A 22,148-nucleotide genomic window follows, 5' to 3' on the forward strand; every position below is an offset into this window, starting at 1 on the left:
CAATACCAATAGAGTACCGATTAATCTGTCCAATCTGTACAATATATTCATTTAATCAAAAACCCCAGTTCTCTGCAAAATGTTGAAAATTTTGCTGTTGTGTAGCATTTATGCAGACTCGGGAAATGTACACTGAGTGCTCACTGAATTGCGAAACCTAATACTTTGTTGGTCCACCTTTGGCTCGGCTGACGGCCTGAACACGACGTGGCATGGATTCCATGAGGATCTGACACCATATATTCCTGTTGGCATCCCATAATGAACCACACTTGCTCTATGGGATTAAGATCGGGGGAGTTAGGGGCCAATTCATATGCTGCATATGTGTGGAATGTTTCTGCAGCCAAGCAAGTACTGTCCCACCTCGGTGGCACCATGCATTGTCATCCTGGAAAATGCCATCCCATGTGGATAGAAGTGTTGCATTGTGGGGTGTAAGTGATCCCCTAACACCTCCCGATACACAATCGATGTCACACAGCTGTCCATACACACCAATGGTCCCAGTCCTTGCCAACAGAAGCAACCCCACACCATACAGATGCCAGATACATCACTCACTATGCAGGAAGGGTCCATAGCCTCGTGCTCTTGGTGCCACACACGCCAATCAGAGTGGTGTAGCAAACATCATGATTCACCTGACCAACATACCCTCTTCCAATCATCCATGTTCCAATCAGCATGCTCGTGGGCCAAAGCGAGACAAAGTCGGCGGTGATACTTTGTGAGGAGTGTGTGACGAGTGGGTTGTCTGCTGTGGAATTTCATGCGTGGCATATGGGTGTTGTGCATGCACTATTGTGTTGGTCCCGTAATTCCCGCACGCTGATGGTGCGTTCAGCTATCACACGCCGTTTGACTCAACGCTCTCCCCGTGGTGTCACCTTCCATACGCCCTTGCAATTCTGCCTCTTGGTGGTCATTGCCCCATTTTCTTGCCATTCTCTGTACACCTTCACTATACTGGAACGGGTGAATCCGACCAGTGTCGCTGTCTGGGTTATTAACGCATCTAATGCCCTTTTGGAACGACGTTGAATCCTGACCGCCTCCCATTTTAACGTGTGCTGTTCGACTAACATGTAGCGTTGTGTCTATACATTCCCCATGATACTTCCACGTGGTGGTCATGTGATCAGAGCAGCTGCTGGGCCATTCCTTGTTGTTTTGATGATTGGTTGCAATTCAGTGAACACTCAGTGTATTAACAGATATCCTGATGAAATTTCAACTAATACACCGGTATTGTGTTAGTAGTGGCCCAGTCCTAGTTGTTAGTTTTCCCAAGGGTTTCCAGAGTTGTTCTTATTTTCTTACTATGTATTATGATTTCTTTACCATTCACAGAATGTTTGGGATGGTCATAGAACGCCTTATTATACCAGATTTACAGAAAATATCGGGGACAGTTGAGAAGAAGATTTGTGCTGTGGGAATGACAAAACTCTTATGTGAATGTTCAGAACTTGCAGATGGAAAATATTCACAGTACTGGTAGGTTACAGTTTCAGGAACTCTTTGGTGGAGGTTCACTCCTTGTGGGGACACCCAATATTGATGTACACTGCATCTTCTTTGTTGGCTGGAAATTCATTATCTTATAATGCTAAATCTGGAAAGTTCCTTGAATGCTGATCCTGGTCCGTGAGACCTACACACCCTGTTGTGAATGAATTACTGTTTATGGTTTTTGTGGCATATCACAAAGGTCACATTGATCTTAGTGTAGCACGGTACTCCTTTAACCTTCCTTTTGGGGCAGAAAATTTGGAAAAAGCTGTGTGTTATACATGTGTGAATACAGTATCCTTTCTCTGTGTATAAATTTTCATATTCTATTCATAAGACCATTGAAACAAGTTGAAGACTGTAAACGTAAGGAATTTTTAAAATTTTTAGCTATTTTGCCACTTGTCATGTGCTAAAATCAATGAATACAGATTAATTGGTTCCATCTTTACATAGTACATTTTCATTAATTTTATTTATATGTGAGTATCTTGTGCATTACACCACAATGGTTTCCAATGCACTGTGTTAAGCAACAGTATTTTTTCTTGTGTGTAATAATTTTCAACCATTTGTGTGTGTTTCACCAAACATATATTTTTACAATGTGTGGAAGTTTGATGTGTGTTTTTCTTTGGGAATTTCCAGTATTCATCTAGAAATGATTCTCATCAGAATAGCAATATGAATGGAAATACTGTGGTGTCACCATCTACCAATTCTTGTAGCACTGCTTGCCACTGGAGAACTGTCTGGGATCAACACCCTTAATAGGATTTTTACCTTTCAGGCCTTTAACATATTACACTAAGTCATCGAACAAGTCTACGTGAGTGATTTCAAGTTTTGTTTGGTTTCACATGCAAAACATGCTGCAAATTATTCCAAAACAATCGGATTGACAACCCCGGCTTCCATCAGAAGAAGACACAGAATATACAGGGTCCGTTCTGAAAGTATTCAAATTTATTTATTTGCAAACAAATTGATGACAATTACAACTGCTGTCAATATTCTTCAATGTAGGCACCTTCAGCCTCAATACAGCGAGTATAGAGACTTTTCCACTGTTCACATCAGTCCTGGAAGTCCTTGACTGACACCCTCTTTAATGCTGCGGTCATGGCAGCTTGAACCTCTTCAATTGATACAAAACGCTTCCCCTTGAGCACCCTTTTGACCTTGGGAAACAAAAAGAAGTCTAGGCTGTAAGGGGTTGAGGCAGCATTGCCATGCGTACGTTGGCCAAAATCTCACCTACCAACAGTGCTGTGTGAGTCGGCACGTTGTCGTGGTGAAGCACCCACCTATTGGTGATGTCAGACCGGACGCTGAAGCACTGTTTTGTGGTAAGCTGCATTCAAGGTGGTCCCAGCAAGTGGAAACTCTTTGTGCATGACCCCCTTCGCGTCGAGAAAGACAAAGAAGCATTGTCTTCACCTTTGAATTTGACATCCGGGCCTTCTTTTGACGAGGGGATGTGGGGGTGTGCCATTCTGAACTTTGTGTCTTGCTTTCGGGGTCATACTCGAATAGCCGGGTTTCATCCCCGGTTATCACTCGGTTGAGAAACGTTTCGTCACCGTCCACATGTTCCACAATTTCGCAGGCAATTTGCACGCGGCACTGCATTTGATCGTCCGCCAAAATCTTCGGAACCATTTTTGCACAGATTTTGAGCATGTTCAAGTTTTGGGTAACAATTTCAAAAACTTGCGTTTTCGCCAGTCCCACCTCCTCTGCAATCATCTGGAAACTTAAACGCCTGTCTTTGTCTAACAGAGCTTTCACACGGGCCACATTTTCCTCCGTTTTTGACGTGGACAGTCTCCCTGAACGTTATTCGTCCTCAACCACCTCCCGTCCTTCCTTGAACGCCATGTGCCATGTGTAAACTTGCGTGCAGGACATCACTTCCTCGCCTTGCCGTAAGCCTCCCGTAGCATGGTTAAAGTCTCCGTAAAGTTGTTTTTTTTTTCAATTTAACACAAAATTTCACAGTGTAGCACTGTTCCAAAGTGCGCTCCATTTTCACCAAATCCACCAACTACAAATTCTTGACGTGATGTTTTTTCCATGTACACAACACGAGCGATTGCACCTCAACCACTGCTCGCAGGCAACTGAGCGAGGCCTTGTTTTCAAGGTTAAGGTCCCCACTGCCACCTGGCGCAGCTTACCCGAACCCTCAATCGATTCTCGCGCCGTGCTGTGGACAGTTCGGGTACTTTCAGAACGGACCCTGTATCTACACTGCCCTTACTCTTTTATACAATGTTATTGCCAATATGGCTTTTCTTCACATTGCTCTCAAAGTTATAATTTGTACAGTGTGATTGCCAATATGGCTTTTCTTCACATAGCTTGGAAAGTTATAATTTGTACAGTGTAATTGAACTCTTATAAAATTATTTTTTATACAATGTTTTGCAACTCGACAACTTATGATCTATCTTAGTGGAAGGGTGTGAAGCAGTTTCATTGGTATCAATGTTGGAAAATGTTAGTGAACATTCATTCATCGATACATCTTGTTACTTTTTTGGAGTCCAACTATGCTGGGAACATACTGCAAAATGTGCAACTTTCATTTTGTGGCAATAGCAATGGATATCAGATGATTAAATGACAGTCATTTTATTATTCCAATTTCCAATATATAAATGTATTAAAATTTTCAAGCAAATGAAATCATACTGTTGGATTAAAAATTATGGAAACTCGAGTTTGGACTTCAATTAAATTTAGCCAGTAGGCCTACATATAAATGAGTTGCATTAAAATTTAGGTTATTCAATTCTGTGCTAATCTATGGTAACTATTTTTTTTTTCAAGTATGCCTTCGAATTTTTATTGGTGTGAGAAGGAAAAAGTGTCGGTGTTTTGGTATTTTCCAAACTCTCTCTTTGAAATAATCTTCTTCTTCCTCTTCTTCTTCTTCTTCGTTAGCCCCTTATACTGCTATGCTTCAGAGCATGCTGTTCTGTCCATCTCATCCACTCCTCTCAATCTCGGCTCTTCATCCCCTTCGTTTCTTCATGCATCATTTGTTCCTTGGCCTGTCTTTTCCTACTCTGCCCTCAACCCATATTGCCATCACTTGCTTGCCTTTCCTGCCTTCACTCACTCTATGCACATGTCCAAACCACTTCAGCTGATGCATCTCTGCCACCTCTGCTCTTTTCATTGTTAACTTGGATGCCTTTTCACTTTAGCTCTTGATGTCATTCCTACAGTGCCTTTTTTGTGTGTGTTTTACAAACGACTGCTGTCTTTGAAATTCTATAAGTAAGAAATGTGTGGTCCGATACAAAAACAATTTTCAGATTTTCTATTTATCATAAAACATTCTTCACAATTTTGTGAAACAAATTTTTTCTTAGTATTGGGTGTTGCTAAAAATATGATCTTGGTCTTGTTTTGAACCTCTTTGCAGCTGATTTTGATTTGATTTATTTTACTTCGCTTCTTGTGCCTCTTTCTGCTAATGTGCGAAGATGGGGATGAGTGATGATATGATGAATAGACATCACAAACATCCATGCCCAAGCCAGGATTCGAACCCGGGACACCTGGCTTCGCAGCGCGATGTGCTAACCACTCCGCCACGAGGGCCGGCTGCAGCTGTTTTTAAAACACATTACGGAACTGATTTTATACTGATAATATTCAACACAGTAGCAATGTTCATTGAGCACGGTAACACCACATGCACTGTCACTACCTAGCTTGCAGTGATAGGCTGCAGATTCCACCATTGAATGCACAAATTAAGAAATGCAGATAAAATACTGTATCGTCATAATGATCATGCCTGTGACAACTTACTACAATAAAACTTCTCAATAATGGACAGGCCTGGGGGAAATATAAATGTCCGTTATTAAGAAGTGTCCGTTATTCAGAAAAAAATGGAGAATGTTACATAATAGGATAAGCATATTACAGTATGTACTTTACGAACATAATGTTTTTTTTCCCCCTACATTCAAGGAACAAAATACTGTGCTACATACGGTGAGTTTAAACCACATGGCCATGTCTCGAACACTAAAGAAAGAAAAGTTTATGTTTCTCGTAGATGTTGATGACTTCAACGTTTTCCTTTAAAGTCAGTTGTTTGCATTTCTGCGACATCGTAGCAGAAGTGACACATACTTGTCAAGATAACCACAAAGAATCCTGTCTACTGTCTGCACTTTTAAAAAGAAATACGTTCGGTGTAACATCAAACACTATTCATAATTGGGAAAAGAGAGACGCGGTAGTATATAAATACGGAGAAACTAGTACTCACTTTTATCCGCGAAGCTGTTTTTTCTTCTTTTTCGATTAATTTCAGTGGCCACTGCCACCATCCTCGTTGGAACTTGCTGCGCTGTTGCTTGGCGTGCGTCTTTTGTTCGTAGTTCTCTGGCTGCCGCTAGGTGCGCCGTGCGTCTTGGTGCGTCGTCTGCTATTTCCGGGCGATAACTGCTGCAGTAGTGGAATCCAAGTGTGGTGCGCTTGACCGCTACCGCTATCGATGTTTAGTTCGTGCGGGAAGTGCATTATGGCGTGCGTTTCCTTGATTTTGGTGTGTCTGAGCGTGTGGGCAGTGTGTTTGACTCGAACCTTTTGAATTTTATGGCTATTGTATTTGATATGTCTAGCAAGACCAGTAGTGGGTTGGGCTTTTTTCGCATCTGCTAGGTGCTGTTGGATTCTTTCATTGACAGATCTGATGGACCTGCCGATGTAATGAGCCTTGCATTCACACTCTGCATCCTATACACCCGGGTTGTCAAGCGGGGAGAGGAAGTACCGTTTGTGCTTGTTCAGTTTATCAGTTATTTTGGAGTTGGGTTTGTGCGCTACTTTGATGCCAAATGGGAGAAGGGCTTTAGCTATGCGGTTGGAAGTGGTGGGATGGTAGGGGAAGGCAAACCATTTATATTGGTCGCTGGGGGTTGGTTGTGGCTGGGCTGTTTGTGGATGGGTTGATTGTGGTAGGTTAGGGTGTCTGACCTGTATTTCCGCCTTACTGCACCAAGTGGAAAGTTGTGATTCAGTGTAGCCATGTTTCAGGGCTATTTCTGTGATGGTGGCTATCTCCTCTCGTAGATCCTCTTCTTTGCCACAGTAGGAGAAGGCTCTTCGATAAAAGTTTAGCCACACATTGGCTTTTTGCTTAGGGGGATGGCTGGAGAGAGCATGTATGTACTGGTTGCCTGCATCCGGTTTTCTGTAGACGGTGGTTGTGAATTTGTTAAGTGCACGGCTGATGGTGATGTCCAGGAAGTTGATTTTACCAAGTTTTTCATGCTCTACGGTGAAGTTGAGCCTGGGGTGGATGCTATTTAGCTTGTTCACTAGGAGGTTGAGTTCTTCTGCCTTTTTGTATACAACTATTGTGTCGTCCGCGTACCTTCCATATCGGATGTATTGTAGTTCTGGAGTGTGGAGTATCTCTTTTTCAGCTAGGTGCATGACGATGTTGGCTAAAGGAGCTGATAGCGGGTTGCCCATCGCAAGGCCCTCGGATTGGTTGTAGAATTTATCTTCAAACTGAAAGTAATTGTGTTTTAGACAAACTTCCAATAGCCTGGTTATCTCTTGGACCTCTAGGGCCGGGATTCTGTTAGTTGTCAGCCATCTTTCAACTGAAAGCAGTGCTAGGTCTATGGGGATTGAACTGTACATATCTACTATATCAATGCTGGCTAATTTTGCACTGTCAGCTTGCACTATTGAAGTTACCAGATTTTTAGCATCGGCACTGTTGCGGAACACGTATGTTAGTTTGTGGTTGAAATGAGATATTTTGTTTTTTAGCCAGTTTGTTAGGTGGACTGTGGGGTAATTGAAGCCAGCTATTATAAGTCGCATGGGGATTCCAGGTTTATGAGTTTTAGGAATGCCATAGGCAATGGCAGGTGAAGGGTGGGGGTTGAGGAGGAATTTGTGGTCTTGTTCACTAAGTATGGCACTAGATTTCACTGCATTTTTCACAATTCTATTGTACCTGTCTGTGGGGTCTTTTTTGATGACACTGTACGAGTCACTGTTTAGTTTGTCTATCACTTTTGTGGAGTAATCACCTTTGTGCATGATTACGAACTGGTTTGTTTTGTCAGACTTTAGACACCAAACATCATTGGTGTTCAGCCATTTGCCAAAATCGGAGAGGACAGAAGAGATTTCTTGGTGCACTGGATTAGGTTTCCTGGTTTCACTGTTGGTCATCACTTTTTGAAAAATTCCTGCTGCGGACGTTCTGATGTTTTCCGAATCTTGGGGTTTGGGAGCAAAACAAGCTGCTTTTTCTGCCGCACATATGAGGTCGAGGGTGGGTGGTTTATTGTTTTCTACATTAAATTTATCACCGTAGGCAAGGAGTTCTTTGAATTTGTTGGGGATTGACAGTGATGACCAACAGTGAAACCAGGAAACCTAATCCAGTGCACCAAGAAATCTCTTCTGTCCTCTCCGATTTTGGCAAATGGCTGAACACCAATGATGTTTGGTGTCTAAAGTCTGACAAAACAAACCAGTTCGTAATCATGCACAAAGGTGATTACTCCACAAAAGTGATAGACAAACTAAACAGTGACTCGTACAGTGTCATCAAAAAAGACCCCACAGACAGGTACAATAGAATTGTGAAAAATGCAGTGAAATCTAGTGCCATACTTAGTGAACAAGACCACAAATTCCTCCTCAACCCCCACCCTTCACCTGCCATTGCCTATGGCATTCCTAAAACTCATAAACCTGGAATCCCCATGCGACTTATAATAGCTGGCTTCAATTACCCCACAGTCCACCTAACAAACTGGCTAAAAAACAAAATATCTCATTTCAACCACAAACTAACATACGTGTTCCGCAACAGTGCCGATGCTAAAAATCTGGTAACTTCAATAGTGCAAGCTGACAGTGCAAAATTAGCCAGCATTGATATAGTAGATATGTACAGTTCAATCCCCATAGACCTAGCACTGCTTTCAGTTGAAAGATGGCTGACAACTAACAGAATCCCGGCCCTAGAGGTCCAAGAGATAACCAGGCTATTGGAAGTTTGTCTAAAACACAATTACTTTCAGTTTGAAGATAAATTCTACAACCAATCCGAGGGCCTTGCGATGGGCAACCCGCTATCAGCTCCTTTAGCCAACATCGTCATGCACCTAGCTGAAAAAGAGATACTCCACACTCCAGAACTACAATACATCCGATATGGAAGGTACGCGGACGACACAATAGTTGTATACAAAAAGGCAGAAGAACTCAACCTCCTAGTGAACAAGCTAAATAGCATCCACCCCAGGCTCAACTTCACCGTAGAGCATGAAAAACTTGGTAAAATCAACTTCCTGGACATCACCATCAGCCGTGCACTTAACAAATTCACAACCACCGTCTACAGAAAACCGGATGCAGGCAACCAGTACATACATGCTCTCTCCAGCCATCCCCCTAAGCAAAAAGCCAATGTGTGGCTAAACTTTTATCGAAGAGCCTTCTCCTACTGTGGCAAAGAAGAGGATCTACGAGAGGAGATAGCCACCATCACAGAAATAGCCCTGAAACATGGCTACACTGAATCACAACTTTCCACTTGGTGCAGTAAGGCGGAAATACAGGTCAGACACCCTAACCTACCACAATCAACCCATCCACAAACAGCCCAGCCACAACCAACCCCCAGCGACCAATATAAATGGTTTGCCTTCCCCTACCATCCCACCACTTCCAACCGCATAGCTAAAGCCCTTCTCCCATTTGGCATCAAAGTAGCGCACAAACCCAACTCCAAAATAACTGATAAACTGAACAAGCACAAACGGTACTTCCTCTCCCCGCTTGACAACCCGGGTGTATAGGATGCAGAGTGTGAATGCAAGGCTCATTACATCGGCAGGTCCATCAGATCTGTCAATGAAAGAATCCAACAGCACCTAGCAGATGCGAAAAAAGCCCAACCCACTACTGGTCTTGCTAGACATATCAAATACAATAGCCATAAAATTCAAAAGGTTCGAGTCAAACACACTGCCCACACGCTCAGACACACCAAAATCAAGGAAACGCACGCCATAATGCACTTCCCGCACGAACTAAACATCGATAGCGGTAGCGGTCAAGCGCACCACACTTGGATTCCACTACTGCAGCAGTTATCGCCCGGAAATAGCAGACGACGCACCAAGACGCACGGCGCACCTAGCGGCAGCCAGAGAACTACGAACAAAAGACGCACGCCAAGCAACAGCGCAGCAAGTTCCAACGAGGATGGTGGCAGTGGCCACTGAAATTAATCGAAAAAGAAGAAAAAACAGCTTCGCGGATAAAAGTGAGTACTAGTTTCTCCGTATTTATCAAACACTAGTTCAAAATACTGGCCATTATTGTGTCGAATTCCAGGAATTGCAACTGTTTTCTTCTAGGCTGTCCGTTATTAAGAAGTTTTATTTGCGTTGGAGAGGTAGTTTTCAGTGTCCGCATCCGTTATTAAGAATCCATTATTGAGAAGTAATATTGCCATTAAACCCCATGTATTTCTGCTGGGGGATTTAAAAATGTCCGCTATTCAGAGGTGTCCGATAGGAGAAATTTTAGTGTACATTAACCATGGAATAAGCAAAAAGCACAGACCTTGTGCTTGAGTTTGTGTTTGTATGCCGTAATTCCATGACTTTCTTTTTTCATTATTAATAGCAATCTTGATTTATGATTGAAGAAAGAAAAATTAGGTAAAATACAAAAAAAATCCAAGTTACTATAAGAAATTTAGTCTTACAAATTAAAGTACACACAGAAATTTTCTGAAAGGTGCTGTGTGGGTGAACTCTATTATTTTATTAATATAAACAAGAACAACAACAAAATGCAAAAACAAAAAAAAATGGTTTTATTGGTATATCGGATTGGAAATTTTATCAATTTGAATTTAAAATGGAACCTCTTTTCAGAATATTGAACATTTATTCACAGTCAACAGCATCCAGTTCTTATGTTTTCAGCAGTCAATTTGGACCTCTGTAATTTTAAACACCTCTTGCTTCACTTGTGTAAATTTACTAGGAAGATATTTCTGTATGCAATTTACCTCTTCAGATAAATGGTAAGTCATTCTCATCACACGAGACAAGGGTACTGTTTGTTGCACACACTTATTTTTGCACGAGTATGTTTCAGAAATTTTACACAGTGTGTTGGCACAGTGTGTTTCATTATATATAAAATGCACTTTGTAATCGCAAATTGAAAAGATAGTAATATATTACCATTAAAATGTATAAGGTTTAAAACTTCCGTTCTTTTCATGTTACTAAACACAATAAACCTAAATGAAAGCTAAAATTTCCCATATTTGTTGACCTTTTAATTTGCATCTTTTGGATCAGGAAAAGGACGATGCCACATACATACATAACTGGTCGTATTCAATCTTCAATTCTCATTTTTCTGGCCCTTGGGGTGTTTGTCGTAAACTAATATTGATTTGCAGAATATTTTAAATTTAGTGTATTTCCATGTATTACATTTTACCTATATTTTAACAGAATCATTTCAAGGTTTAATAATGAGGGACAGAGTAAAGTGATACTGCATGTGTCAATTTAATAATTTTGCATGCTCTACCTTTGATAAGTAAGAATAGAGTAAGATACACAGCACACAATATAACATTAAAACACTAATGTTTTGCAGACTTCTTACCTGCAGGGTTTTTTGTTGTCACTGTGAACAAGAGAGAGTTTCATTGTATCAGCCATTTATAAAAACATATGCAAATGAGGTAGAAGGGCAATAAAAATAACCAAAACAAATTAAGAATAATATATGTGTAGGCAAAGAAATGGAAATGAAATGACCAATTGTCTGGTATCAATAAATATTCCATATTTATATATCAGAATGGTCGAAGCAAATGTGCAGATTTTCCAGCCTGTGTTACAATCACAAGATCAATACAAAACACTACACAGCATGAACAATTTTTGAGCCACAGGTGGGCCACTCCCTCTTCATTTAGTAAGAAATTTACAGTCCATCACAAAAAAATAGCACCACTCTTAAAAATTGCATGTTTGGCGTGATTTAATAATAATTATAACCCATGCTCCACAGCCCTCGAAGGGCCTTGGCCTATGTCTCAACTGCCAGTCTCCCTCCAACAATCCTACCTAAAGGTGTGGAGATCTTCAACCGGTAATGGGGTGCCATGGGGTCTACATGTTTGTTGAAGCCGCAGCCGTTATAGGATATATCAGAGACCAGGTTACGCTACTCTCGTAGTTTTCCAAATTTCCTCACGATGGTGGTTTACTGCCAGTCCTATATGCAGGACAAAATCCTAGAGACTTAACCGAGGCAGACTTGAACCCATGCCATCCAGCAGTCAGAGTTCAAAGCACAGCCTGCCTCCCCGATGGCACAGTGGTAGCATTGTTGCCTTGTAATCAAAGGGTCCCGGGTTCGATACCCGGTGGAGGCACATGGCACAGTGGTTCGGATCCCACTTTAAACCGTAGGTCAAGTTCCGATTAGCTTTACTGTGCATAAAGTGGACTTAAAACACCAACTCAAACCAAATCAATGCACAGCATCTTTGACCGCACAGCCATGGAGGAGGACGATTTAATAATAATCATAATTTTTATCCACCCGGTATGCAACCATGGCTACACACTTGCTCTGGTTCAGTTCACAGGCTCAGAACAAAATAAAATGTTTTCTAAATCGTCCAGTTGCCGGAAGATCACATAATTCATAGCAGAGCCCAAAAGTGGTGCTATTTTTCTGTGAAGGACTGTATTTTCATTTCTGCAAATTGTCGAATGATAAAACGATAAATTATTTAAGACAGAGAGAGAAGGTAATTGACCATTTATATTCTAGTGGAGTTGATGGGGAACTTTAACAGTTAAAGGAGAAATTAATTGTATTTTGGTGTCACGGGTGGGACACAATACAAAATGCAAGTTAATCAAGAAGTTAAAATCAACGAATAACATGGGGTGTAAGGGGGTCCTCCTTCCCCGTAGTGCACCCAATAGTCAACCTCACTTCCACGTAGTACTTCCTGGACTGCAGACTAACGAGGCTCTGGTGACTGGCCCCCATGGCCAGTATAATTCTGTGTCGTCGTGTGCTTTGTCCTTATTTGTGCTGAGCGCTCTTTTTAGCCTCAGCTTTTAACCAAGGTAAGAAAATTTTAGTTTTCAGACACGCTTTTATTTTTGTTCTGATAAGGGGCTGGACCCCATATAGTGTGACGGGTGCAAAATAGCCTCAGTGCTGATGCACCCAAATATTTCAATTCAAATTCCAAAAAAAAAAAATATCACAAAAGACAATTTTAGATTGTTCAATCACAAGATAGGATAAAGCTACAGCATTGCATGTAATTTTAAAAATTCAGGTTCAGCACTTTCGCATGGAATGCCCCATAGGTTCCAAAACTAAACAAATTGTTACATTTGTTACTCGTTCCTACTAATTTTGAACACTGCCAAAGATCAAAGTTCACATAATTTTTCAATAATTTGTAATGTGTGCTAGAAGTGCGCTTTCATGTAGCTAATTCAGTGTGCCCTGGTTTTTAATGTATCGGATATATTATGCCGTAACATGAAAAATTAAATTATCGTTCACTCTTTTGTGTTTCCTTGCACACAGGCCACCACTGTTGCAGGTTCTAATCGGTTTCTTTGAGCTCCCTGAAGATCAAACCTCATTAGCGGATGATCATTATATTGATGTTGAAGATACGCCTGGTTACCAAGTTGCGTATTCAAAGCTAGCTTATGCGAACAAGACAGAACATGATCCCTTGCAAAGTAAGTACAGTTTGTAGTCATAGTTATAATTATTGTTAGTGTCTGTGTAATCTTTTGTCGGAAAACATATGCAGCTTATAGCATGTATATCTCATTTTCCATAATGTTGAAAATCGTAAGTCAGCATATGCCTGGGGAAAATGGTCTAATTGATCAGCTGTACACAGGCGCTACTTGGAAGATACAGGCTTTAAGTACATGTTTATTTTTGCATTACAAATTAATTGATATTGTGTACATTTGTAAACTTTTGTTTGTCAAAAGCACACAGTGTGTCCCATAATTTTCCAGACTGATGTTATGCATTTACATATTGCATGATTTAGAAAAAACACCCCTTCTCCAATTACGTTGATGTTTTCTCTCTCTTGCTGGTATATTTGACCGTTGCGGAAGGATCCTCTTAAAAGTTACAGTAACACAAGCGACACTACCCCAGAAATGGCCGGAAAAACCAAAGGATTCACATTGCCAATACCTTTTTGAGGGCTGTGGACAGGGATTATTCCAATTTCTGGAAAACTATCTTGACCGGTGGTGAATGAAATGTTGTGTTTCCAATATGAGCCATTATCAAAGGGCCAGACTTCGGTATTGAAGAGCCAAGGGTCACCACAATCAAAGGAAGTTCGCATGAAGAAGTCCTGAAGGTATCAAGATGATGCTCATCACGTTATTCTACTTCATGGGTATCGTTCTTGGAGACGGTCATAGGGGAGTTCTACCTTGTGGTTTTGAAGCGTCTGTGGGCACGAATTCGACAGGTACGCCCACAATACCGACAACAGAGCTCATGGTCCCTTTTAATTGACAATGCACCAAGCCACCGGTCTGTGGTCGTCCATCAGTTTTTGGACTCCAAGTGCCCCCTATTCTCCTAATCTGTCTCTTCCTGACTACTTCCTTTTTCTGAAACTGAAATTGCGGCTGAAATGGACCTAGTTCGATGCTGTTGTAGGCATTCAAAGAGCTTTGACTGAGTATCTGAACACTATTCCCGTCAAAGACTTCTAGAAGTATCTTGACAGGCTGTATGAACATGGCATTCAGTATATTGAAGCACAAGGAATGTAATTTGAATAATATACACCTAATAGTGTCATTGCATGTTTGATTCCTGTTTTCTCATCCTAGTCTGGTAAATTATGGGACACACTGTGTACGAGATTATTTGTTCTATGTAATATATAATTATAATATTGTTTAATATTAATTGTAAATGGCATTTGTGTGATTTTAAATGTTTGGTTCTTACTGTCATCTCTATCTAATTCAGATGTTACAGATCCTAGAATCCATTTGGTTCAAAGTCTTCATAAATTGTCAGTGGCTTATCCGGGACGGCTCCACCCGTTAATCTCTCAAGGACTTCCAGAAGCAGAGCGGGCACATCTGGAGAATTACATGAAAGTTGCTAATGTGCAATTATCATGAATGATCTGTTTCGTTTTTTTAATATGAACTAAAGTGAAAGTGATTATCGTTGGAAAAGCAAGAACTTTGTAAATCATTTCTAAATAATTTTACATGCGAAAGATAGTTTTTCATAATAGTAATTGCACTGTAGTTTTCTACACATGCCTTTTAATGTTCTTTTGCACTGTTTGGTTTCTGTTGTGATTTCCTTTGCTTTCACAAGTTTATAGATGCATGTTTGCACATGTGACATTTTTTAAAAAAAATTATACTGTATTCAAAAGCACAAGATGAATCTATCAGTTGTTCGAGGTACCTGCACTGTATACGCGTAATAGTTGCTTTCACATTCTATGTGTAATTATTTAGCCAAACATGGAATTGCCTTGTGTCGAACAGTTTTTCACTGTGTGATGCATGGTCAGCACACTGCTTCTCATTCCTCTTGTTTGAAGAAGGAACAAAGAAATTTGAGGTTTCAGGTAATGATCAAACCTAGAATTGCTTAAGCAAAAGTCCATTCAGCTGGATGGACATCCAGAACCACTTTGCATCGATATATTTTCTGAGAGAAACCCCCTAAGATGACCCACCCCAGGAATCAAAAATGTTGAAATATTCGCTAATAAACACGGTTTATTTTTCTGTGAAGTTTTTTTTCGTGATTGACTTCACCAGCTGTCTGGTAGCTTTGTCAGGCATGTACTGTGTTGCTGCAGGTGGTGTGGTTCCTTTTCCTTCGTGATACAGACCTTTTTCTTTCTGCTCCCGTATACTGCTCACAATTCCAACTGGCGGCTGGGAAACAATGAATCAGTGATCTGTTGAATTTTCTTCAATTGAGATTGGACATTTTTGAGTCAAGGCACCGAAAGTTCCTGGCAGGACAAAACAAAAGGGCATCGGATACACAGCTTGTTGCCAAACGTTGATCGGTGCCATTACTGGATAAAAGTTGTACAATAGTACACAGAGCACAGAAAATTAATACACAAGACACCAAAACACTGTACAAGCAAGCCAATGAAAACAACTGACAAGAACAGAAGTACGCTTGGCAATGTTGCAACGGGAGAGCAATGTTTCCCCTAGAGCTTTTACTTCGCAACTGAGGTTGTTGACACTCATTGAGGCACACACCCCCGGTTGGTGGAGATAGAGCTATGTAGCAAAGAGTAGGTCAGCCACCAGTTGGGCCTGTGACCAATATAGCGTGAGCCTGACGAAGATACAGGACAGGTGGCAAAATTGATCACGAACAAAAACGACAGAAAAATGAACCATAAGTTTATTTATAGAGTGGATTACCTCTCTCCATGTCACCGCCAAATGGATATCTTTAGGTAGTATGTGTTGAAATAAGTTATGGATTTTCCACAGAATTCAGGAACTTCATAGGTAAAAGTGGAGTCTCACTAGAGAATTAAAGACATCTGGAATGGCTAGGCAGTATTGTATCCACAGTAGTAATGCACTAATTTTAACCTTTAGATGCCAGGTTTATTTCAACTATGTTCACTGAAATGTATTTCAGTATACTGTAGTTGTTTTAGCATCTGCCCTGGAAAAGTTGCGAGCTTGTTGTACTTGGCGAATATTTCTTGAACCATCTTTGTAATGGAGGATATTGTTAATTAATTTTGATCAACATTGAATGAGCTTGATTTTCTTGAATAATAAGTTCAGTTTAACACTTAAGTAGGGAGGGTAGAACTTCGTTATTTATATGTTGTGCTGAGGGCCCCTTTACAGCCTCAGCTTTTAATATAAATAAGAAGAATCCTCAGAGATAGTAAAGTTACAGGTCTCGTTAAGTAATGAATGAGTTAGTTTTAAAAGTTTCATAGGAACTTTTTAAGAGACATATTTTAATTTTTGTTAGGGGCATGTCCTTAATTTTGCTTTAGGTAAGGGCCTTTTCCCTGTATTTCATGTCCTCTTTGTCCATCAAAGCTGTAAGACCCCAATGTAGTCCTTGTCTTCCAATACATTCCGAGGAAATTATACGCTAAACGAGTATATTTTAATTATTTAATTTTCGGAGAGATAGGCGAAGGCCCTTCAAGGGCTGTCGCACCACGGATTATTATTATTAATTTTCATATTTAATAAGTCTTTCAGGTGGGAATGGGGTGTCCAGACCCCCTAAATACATTTTTCCTATACTTTAAAGCCTTATCATCCCAATATAATCCTTGCCTTCTAAATCTAAAAAGTTCAGAGGAAATTAATAACCGATTATGCAACAAATGCTAATATTTTCATTACTTAATTTTAGTACTTTTCAGTGTGTCTGAACCTCTGGACCCCCTAAATACATCCTTCCTGTCCTTCAAAGCCGTATGATCCTAATATAATCCTAATCTTCCAATAAGTTAAGAGGAAATTAAACAGTAAATGCTAAACGAGAATATTTACATTATGTAATTTTCATACTTAATAAGTCTTTCGGGTGGGGGGAGCAGTCTGGACCCCCCTAAATATGTCCTCCTTGTCCTTCAAAGCTGTAAGATTCCAATGTAGTCCTTGTCTTCCAATAAGTTCAGAGGAAATTATATGCTAAACTAGTATATTTTCATTATTTAATTTTCGGAGAGATAGGCCAATGCCCTTCAAGGGCTGTCGCGCCATGGATTATTATTATTATTATTAATTTTTGTACTAAATATATCTTTTCTATTCTTTAAAGCCACATGATCCCAATATAATCCTTGTCTTCCAATAAGTTCAAGGAAATTTATGCAAGAAATGCTAAATGAGTATATATTCATTTAATATTTTGCACTTAAGTATTTTGGGTGGGAAGAGGAGGTCTGAACCCCCTAAATACTTTCAGAGGAAGTTATACAACAAAGACTAAACAACTATATTTTTCATTATTTAATTTTAGTAGTAAAATCTTTGGGGGGGGTCGGACACCTCCCCCTAAATATGACCTTTGCCATAGTATAAATTAACTAAATAGTATATAGTAATTGCCATAAATCAATGACATGATCACCTATACAAGAAATTTCTTATGTTGCCTGCCCATGATGTACCCTTTGATATACCATTATTCTGGAAAAGTATGAGCTGGTACTGCAGAAGAAATTTGAACTGACATTTTCCAATTCTGATACCACAAGTATTGGTATCACGGGGTGTAAGGGCTGATCTGAGAAGGCATACAAAAGTTAATCTCACTTCCACATAGTACACCGTTCTAACTGCAATGTTAGAGGCCAACGAGGCTCTTGACGTCTGGACCTGCAACCAGTATAGTCCTCTGTTGGACTGTGTTGTTCTGTTTTGCCCTGATATGTACTAAGGTCATGTCTGAAAGGTGCAAGACCGTACTTGAAGCGAGCATCCTCCGAGTATGGTCTTGGAGTGCGGTCTTCAAGTTGTGGACTGGAAGTGTTGTCTTTCGAATTGCACTTCGACTGCAGCGCCAAATACGAACAGGAGATAAAACTGAGTACTCGTTGTTTTCCTTGCCATTTAAAAACTTGTTTTTCACAATAGAAATCACAGCGTTTTTAAATGCTCGTTACACATAAGTTTCCACACATTAGAAGAACTATAACCAACAACTTGCTGGCCAATAACGTATATCTACCTGTGCTGCTCGCTTTCTACCTCCGTGATTTTAAACAAATGAACAACAAGTGTGGAAATCACATGACCTAGTCACCAACCATCTGTACTGCGAGCTGTGCACTTGCATCCTGTTCTTGACGCTTTCGAACTGTACTAGGTGACATCACTTCTGCCAAGACCAAACTTCAAGTCTGCACTTCGTACCTTTCGGACAGAGCCTAAGTGCCCTTTACACACTTGCCTTTTAACTGGGTAAGGAGGTTTTATTCCTCGGATGTGGTGATATTAGTTAAGGTAAGGCTGGACCTCATATAATGTGATTGGTGCAAATAGCCCAAGTGTTGGCGCATCCACAAGGTAAAAAACCTTCGGCCAAAAGTCTCCAAGCACCCCCACAATCGGTTCACATCTGGCCATGTAAGGAAGCATACTCTTCTGCACCTCCCATCCTAGCGGGAGTACGATGCACAGGAGTCGTGGATCTGCATTGCCTGTGGATCCACTATAGTACCACCTCAGTTCTAGTTTTGATTCATTGACTGACACTTTATTTTACTTTGCTTTTCTGCCACTTTTTGGTTAATCACGAAGATGAGGATTGTTGAAGGCCAAGAGGATTATCCTGGCTGCAGGTCCAGACGCCAGTGCCTCGTTAGTCTGCAAAATGCAATCTAGGGTGTACTGCGTGGAAGCGAGGTTAACATTTGAGTGTCTTTGGAAAGGGTCACCCCAGTCTGTTTTTTTGTATTCCGAATATGAATGCCACAAATACAGATGGGGGACAAAATAATACGAACACCTGTGAACACATTTCACACCGGCAGTACAGCAGCACCACCTGGCACTGAAGTCTGCCACCTAGTGGCTGTGAAGGGGAAGGTATTAGTTTGCCAACAGCAGTCGTTGGTGGTGCATTCGTTTATCATACGCTCTCAAGAGACACTGTAATGTCAGACCTGACAGAGTTCCAAAGAGGCATGATTGTTGGAGCACGTTCAGCTGGAGCCATGGTGACTGAAACCTCAAAGCTTGTTGGTGTGCAAGGAGCACAGTATCAGCCGTTATGACAGCGTACACAACACAAGGTAAGATGGCGTCTTCAAAGCACAACAGTGGACGAAAGACAAAGCTTGCTGCTCGGGATAGAAGGGTGTTGAAGCGCATAGTGGCCCGAAAGCACAAGCAATCGTTATCCGAGATAACATCTGAAATGAACAGGCATCTCCAGGACCCCATTTCAACCAAAACTGTCAAAAGGGAACTCCATGCTGCACACATTCATGGCCGAGTGGCAATTCGTAAGCCATTGGTGACATCATGTAATGCTGTCAAGCGACGCCAATGGTGCAGAGCTCACAGAAGTTGGTCCCCACATCAGTGGCAACAAGTCATCTGGTCTGATGAATCAACATTCACGTTATTTCAGACCACGGGGCGCGTTTATGTGTGGAGAACGCCTCGAGATGCATTTCATCTGCCTCTGCCTCTTGCCGACTGTGAAGCATGGAGGTGGGTCCATTATGGTATGGGGCGCGATATCTTGGCATGGTGTGGAACTACTTGTTTTTCTGCATGGGAAGATCAATGCCAGTCACTATCGCAGCATTCTGGGGGATCATCTCCATCCTTTCGTCCAGACTTTATTTCCTGGGGAGTGGCGCTTTTTCAAGACGACAACACTCCTATCCACACTGCTTGGTCTGTCCAAACATGGTTTGAAGAACATGACGATGAAGTAGGACATCTTGAATGGCCCCCACAGTCTCCTGACCTGAACATTATAGAACATTTGTGGGGATATTTGGAGTCCAAACTTCGTGCTCGAAGTCCGCCTCCAGCCACACTTTCGGAATTGGAGACTGCTCTGGAGGAAGAATCGCTCCATATTCCCTTAAACATTGTGCATGACCTCTACGCGTCCATCCCACGTCGCATACAAAGTGTACTTCAGTCACAGGGTGGTCCAACTCCCTATTAAGAAAGATTTTCTCTACATTCACAGGTGTTCGTATTATTTTGTCCCCCATCTGTATATGATAAAACAGGGTGTCCTTACCTTGCACAAATAGCTTTGTTTGAATTTTTCAAATGTGCCATGATCACATAATTACATGTTTTTTTTTTTTTTTTTTTTTATAAAAGTCTCAAGCCAATACAGTTGACCAGTTGACTTGATGGAGTGCTCAAAACTCGTTCCCCATTAGCTGACCAACTCTCACCTTTTCCATATTACTTTTTTCCTGGTTTTTACATTTATTTTAAAAAAAAATCATTCAAGTAAACCTATAAATAATTTTTACAGTTGGACTAATACACTTTATTTATAGCAATATTATTTAGGCTTTTCTAAAGATAAGTACATATACAAAAGACAATAGTGATATGTTTATTGCTTTCAGTGTAGCACAATATTTACCACAGTCAAGTAGGAATTTATACAGCCACGATCATACAAGACTACTCAGTCCAATTACAATGAACACATTGTAGTAAGAAAAATATAAGATACTTCATGATATAGACTTCCCTTCCTACTTGGTCATTTTAATTCTTTGGTTAATTTTTCTTCTTTCTTTAATGTTAAGATCTTAAGGTAACTTTCGTATCATTGGAGGTTCTTACAAAAAGATGAAGTCACCTGTTAATTGAGTGGCTCGGGAGTAAAACTTGATAACCCACAAAAGTATGAAACAGAAATATGCAGGTGAAAGTTTGTCCATTGCTTTGTATCTTATTGGTTACCAAGATGTTCCCATCTGTTTCTGGCTATCATTGGCTACTGAAGGAACTTCATTCACTATTTTGCAGCAACTGAATCTAATATTAACTCTAGTGTGGGTTTCAAGTTTTACTCCCGAGCCACTCAATTGTAATGAGCTCTACTCCTATAATTTTTACGACATCCAGAACTGTTTTATGACGAATAAGGGATTCTTTCAAAAGAGTTTCTACGAGAAGAGACTTATTCACAAAGGAATCCAACTGGCCGAAGCATATGTATGAGATATAATGAAACATGGCAGAACAAATTCGTAGCACACTAACTAACTTTTCTAAGGTTGGAAGCGGCCCCGGCGCCCACCCAGCGTCGAATAACATGGGTACCTGGGGGAAACCCTGGGGGGTAAAGGCGGTCAGAGGCGTGATGCTGATCACATCACCCCCACTCATGACCAGATCAAGAAAGTGTGGGGCGTTACCTCCACACCCCCTATACGCCTTCATGGCGTGGTGCTATGCACAGGGGAACACTTTACCTTTTTACTAACTAAAACTGTTTGAAACATGAAGCAGCAGCGTTAAGAAGCACTCTTAGTAGACTGGTGGTGTGCAGTAACGCCCATGAGTATTACGTCATCTCTGTGCACTCTTATTGGCTACCACCACTGCTGTTTCCATTTAAGACATACAACTACAGGTTTTTGTACTGTCAAATCAATTGGCAGGAAACAAATTCTTTCACTAGTGGGAAAGGGGAGGTTATTGTCTGTGTTCAACTCCCAATTACAAGTGCATTGGCTAATGAGGGTATCACTCCCTGATATGTTAAAACTGACTATTCTCGCATTTGATCTAAATTTCCATGACTTTTTAGACACCACTTTTACCTCATCTTTGGGCCTCTCCCTGACCAATTTCCATTTTTATGAGTTTAGAGATTGGTGACACCCTGTAAAATAAAAATCCTGGAATGTGAATCTTTGTTTCACTGTACATATTTACAAAATGGTATGCATTGAATTAGATGAACCAGATTGGTAAAATTATCATTACCAGTAACATGATATTCGTTTATCACAATTTCTT

General features: G+C 40.7%; 1 protein-coding gene across 2 annotated transcripts in view; it reads left to right on the forward strand.

Annotated features, from left to right (window-relative positions):
* The window catches only part of Cse1 (chromosome segregation 1), a 117,398-nt gene extending 98,276 nt beyond the window's left edge, over positions 1 to 19,122 (forward strand). For both annotated transcript variants that reach the window (XM_083113097.1, XM_083113098.1), the window contains 3 exons: positions 1,354 to 1,500; positions 13,183 to 13,343; positions 14,620 to 19,122. In XM_083113097.1, the coding sequence (XP_082969223.1) occupies positions 1,354 to 1,500; positions 13,183 to 13,343; positions 14,620 to 14,777 (466 nt within the window). In that variant the 3' untranslated portion in view covers positions 14,778 to 19,122. The remainder of the gene's footprint in view (positions 1 to 1,353; positions 1,501 to 13,182; positions 13,344 to 14,619) is intronic.
* Positions 19,123 to 22,148: the final 3,026 nt, after the last annotated feature.

Source organism: Lepisma saccharinum, chromosome 27 (assembly GCF_977018435.1).
Source record: "Lepisma saccharinum chromosome 27, izLepSacc3.1, whole genome shotgun sequence".
Classification (NCBI taxonomy): domain Eukaryota; kingdom Metazoa; phylum Arthropoda; class Insecta; order Zygentoma; family Lepismatidae; genus Lepisma; species Lepisma saccharinum.